Source organism: Apis dorsata, unplaced genomic scaffold (genome assembly GCF_000469605.1).
Source record: "Apis dorsata unplaced genomic scaffold, Apis dorsata 1.3 scaffold_194, whole genome shotgun sequence".
Lineage (NCBI taxonomy): Eukaryota > Metazoa > Arthropoda > Insecta > Hymenoptera > Apidae > Apis > Apis dorsata.
The window spans coordinates 2,000,004-2,004,665 of NW_006263478.1; the positions used below are offsets into that span (position 1 = coordinate 2,000,004).

General features: G+C 34.6%; 1 protein-coding gene across 7 annotated transcripts in view; it reads right to left on the reverse strand.

Moving 5' to 3' along the window:
* Positions 1 to 4,662, reverse strand: part of LOC102676819 (tensin-1-like) — a 219,859-nt gene that overhangs the window by 91,681 nt on the left and 123,516 nt on the right. For 5 of the 7 annotated variants that reach the window (XM_006614680.2, XM_006614679.2, XM_006614681.2 and 2 more), the window contains one exon: positions 4,379 to 4,453. In XM_006614680.2, coding sequence (XP_006614743.1) covers positions 4,379 to 4,453 — 75 coding nt within the window. The remainder of the gene's footprint in view (positions 1 to 4,378; positions 4,454 to 4,662) is intronic. The other 2 variants (XM_031509932.1, XM_031509935.1) reach the window with 1 other exon arrangement.

Consider the following 4,662-nt stretch of genomic DNA (forward strand, 5'->3'; position numbering starts at 1 on the left):
ATATTAGAAAAGTTATCGCCCGGGACATCGAAGGAAATTGAATCAGTCGATGACGAAACGTCACCCGCCAAATACGATAAAACATTGAAAAAGAAACTTTCTCATTTCCTGTGACGTCTGTTCTTGAAATGATTGAATGCGAATTGCGGCAAGAGAAATGATCCACAGCTTGGATCCTCCTTATCTTGAATTAGGATCCACTCGAAATTTTTGCTAAATACGTAAGGTAAAATAAAAAATCGTTCGTCGAATTTATCTTAACGAACGTCTATTGTTCTTGTATGTATTTTTATGTCCATCTCTTATCGAGTGATTAAGATTCTCGATTCGTTGATTTAACGTGCAAAAATCTCACTTTTTTCGTTAAATAATTACGTTCAATCAACGAGAAATGATTTGTATTCGTATTTACAGGATTGTTCGTTAAAACGAAATTCATGGAAAAGAGTGGGATACAAAATTGAATTAAAAAAGGTAGAAGCAAAAAAGGGCAGGGAGATTACTGACAGGGGATATTGAGCAGTGGAACGGGGAAAAAACTAGCTGGTTATTGGATTTATGAGTTCATATCCGCGGCTCCTCCACTTTTCGAAACACTCAAATCGTTCGCACCGCGTTTGATGTTCGGAAATGTTTCGTACTCGTGATCACGATAACAACGTTGTCACGTTACGATCGAAACGCGAATTAACGCGAAATTCGATGTTTTTAAAAAAACGAAAATTCTTCTTTATAATTGTTAAAGACATTTTTTTCGTTCCTTGCAAAATGTTTGCAAAGACTTTTTATTATTAAACGGTTAATTGTGAAACGGGTAATTGAAGGAAACGGCGTGATCTCCAAGTTTGGCCCACTTCGTTGAATTCAACGGTACGTATGGTTACGTAGTTTAGATTCATTCTTGTTTCAGGCAAAGTACTGTAATTTATATATCCTTGTTTTAGCAGAAGTACGGTGTAATTTCAGCACGGTATACTCGAAAGTATACCTAATAAAGTCAGTAGTAAATTGCATTACGCGGGGAGCAATTCCATTTAATACGGCGTTTTAACTTTCTGTAATGCGTTCAGTGATACGTGGGCGAGTTGAAAATCGACGAGGAGGTAAATTTAAATTTTAACGCGAAATATAATATACAAATTTTTTTGTTAATTCTTACAGTACGCAGATATCGTTTCCACGGGGATAATAAAGCGCCGTCCTCTTTTATTTCATTCTTTCCCGTCTGTTATTTCGTCGAGTTTCGCTGAAATTGCTGACCATCAAATAAAGCAAAGAGCTTGCGAAGTTTCCGAGTCGCTTTAATGATGCATACGTTTATTCTTCTATGCAAACTATGCGTATCTCCGTTCTACGAATATCTCTATAAAATGAAGAATGTACAATACAAAAACTTTCAATAACGAAATTCTAAAACTCCTAACCCATTGCACAAATAAATCCATCCGTTTTCGGATAAGAGAAATTTTAAGAATACCAAAATTCGCTATCCCTAATTTGTAATAACAGAATATTTGGATTAAATTTTCGACGAAACATCGTTATTTGTATCTCGATCTCCATCGAATTTCTACGGGATAAGAAAAGTATGTAGAATTTTTAATAATAAATCTTTGAGCCGTATGTATAAAATTTTCTTAACGCAAATAAATAAATTCTATACATAATGAGGATAAAATAAAAAAGTAGCAACGACTATTTCGTGCAATTTAATAATCGATAAGGGATCGAGAGATGCATTAAATTTCACGAAGCACGAAACGTCGATTACGAAACGAGGGTTTCCCGAAAGGAAGAGGAACGGATAAAATTTTCATTCGCTGCAACTATCATCAAAATAGGCCTTCCAGGCCACGTCTCTCCTCTCCTCTTTTCGCCAAATTTTTTCCTCGACACGCGACACGGAAAAACTTCTTAAAAGTTTCGTTGTTCCGCGCCATCTCTGGAGGCTGCTGTCTCGAAGAAGTCTGGGGGCCAAGTTCTGGGGAGGCCACGGAGAGAAAAAGCGGAAACAGGAAAGCACGACACAGGGGATGGGGAGATGAGAGAGAGAGAAACAAGGATTATCAATCAGGATGACGGCGATATGGGAAAGAGCTAAACCGCATTAGTCTCTGCCCGCTGGATTCATTCGCGCTGCCAATCACGCCGCCATTTTGAAATCTCAGGGGGATCTCGCTGCTTTGATTCGGCAAATAACAGAAAGTATTGAGCGAATGTAATGCACTATACGAATCGTTCTTGACTTCGTACAGAATCGTACAGACAACTTTCCCTTTGCTTTCATTTTTTATCTTTAATTTTTTCTTTCTTTTTCTATTTCTTCGACTCGATGATTGAATAGAAATAAAAAGCTTTTTTTTTATATTCTTTTTTGTATTTTTTCATTTGTAGAAATAGACATATTTTTCTTCCCTTTAATCCTTTTCATTTTCAACTCTTTTTCGTTTATTTCTGCTATCGCATCTGTATGTATCATTGAAGAGGCAAAGGGTTAATTTTTTAACGTTGTGTTTCCGCTTGAATTAATTATTCGATAATAAATATTGTAAAGTATGCGGATCAAAGTACGATGATTAAAACATTTTCATCCAATATAAAACGTGGAATCTAATTTTCTCGTGTATCTCGTATTTTGCATTTAATAATTAAACGATTTTTAACGGATCGACGAGAAAATATGTTACTCCGTTATGAATTACGTGCTATCAGTTATGATTATGATTCCCAGAATGTGATTAATTCCCGCTGATGAATATTCACCAATTTGGTTGATATCGCAGACGCACGATAAATTATATAAGTTTAATGTTACGAGGGAAGGAAGGGGAGGAGGGGATTATACGCGTTACGAGAATAATGAGAAGATATAGTGGTTATTTCAACAACGTGAAACAACGTGAAATAATAAATAAGGATGTTTATGTTGCCCTTGTCTGCTGTAGATTAGTTTTCCCAGACCGTATTTGAACAAGGTAGGAACGGTAAATTAAACTTGTCTATCGATACAACGTGTTGTTGAAACATCACGTTGTCGAATCAACGTGGAAAGAAGATGGTCTAATTAATTTCCATTTGGCAATCTCAATTGGTATAAATTTTATCGAATTCGATATTCAAGGCTCTCTTCAAAAATGAAATAAACTACTGGAATAGAAATAATAATAACATTCCTAGTAATTTATTTTTACGAAAATGTTTCATATACCGTTGATATTTATTTTTCGATCGAATATTTTTCTTTAATCAATTCGATAGTTTTATTGTTAAAATTTTTCGGCAATATATGTTTTACGTTATTAACGCGACGCTCCACGTTTTCCTGAAAATATTTTCGACAAAGGCTGAATAAATATTTCGTCGAAAAATTATTATTACGTCAATATAACTAATATAATACGTATATGAAATATTAAACTTGATTATTTTGATAACGTATTATGATATTTAAAAATTATATGTCTACGATAATATTTAAAATAAATAAAAAGAAGTAAATTGTAGTATATTTTTGCCAATGAATAATTTATAATAGGGTAATTAATTATGCGCGATTGTGTATCCGCAAGCAATTACGAACTTTGAATATGTATTTTATCTTTGATGTCAATCGAAAAGGATTGCATCCCTGTCGGGGCAAATACAAAATTGCGGTTCGTTCCCCTAATACCGTTCGATTGCTCGATTGACTTTTGTATTGTATATTTGTAAAAGAATCTTTTACAAAATATTTACGCATTTTATAACAAATGCTCGTTAAATAAAACTTTCAAAAACTTTCAAAATATTATTAACTTCTCTTTTGAGAAAATATACTTCGAATACTTATTTTACGTCCAAGTTTTCAATTATACGTAAATTGAATGGAATAGAAAATTTCCAAAAATAATTTTCGATCTTTAATTTATAGAAAAAGAAAATTCTCCCTATGTTTAACGGGTGAAAATTCTTTAAAGATCGTCATAGAAATATTCGAGGTAAGCGAGAAATCGCTTGTGATCTCGCAAAGTTGTTTGATGAACTTCATTTCGTGCAAAAAAAGACACGGCTTTTAATGCGACATTCCTAGTCGCAGTGAAATATTCGCCGAAGGTACAAAGCACGAAATAGACTGCGAACTAAAAGCTATCGTGAAAGAGCGTCGCTCGACTCTGGTTGGATACATCGGGGTGTTCATCGGTGTAATACATCCAGAACGCGTTGGCCGAGTTTCTTTGTGGCCCGTACTTTCGCGAAACGGGCGAGAAGACAGACAATGTTAATTTTTTCCCCTCCTCTACCTCTCCTTTTCGTCGCCTTTCATTCCCCATCGCGTTTCCTTCCTTCGATAAAAATACGCACAGATTCGTGGATACGTGGCAATTAGAATTATACTCACTTTTCCATCTGGACTGCATACTTTGATACCCGCGAGCGACACTATCAGGAGAACGGGCGTGGACCGATCACTGTACTGGAAAGAAACAAACATTCTCATATAACGATTGAAAAATATTTCTCACTTGCTTCTTTATTACGTGCTTAATAAATAATAAATATTTATCAAAAGTACAGATTACTTTTTTCCCCTTTAACTTTTCAACTCTCGAGCAAAAGATTTAACGTGTTGATTTTTCATTCTCTCCTTTTTTTTTTTTTTTAAAAACCTATATATACCTCGAA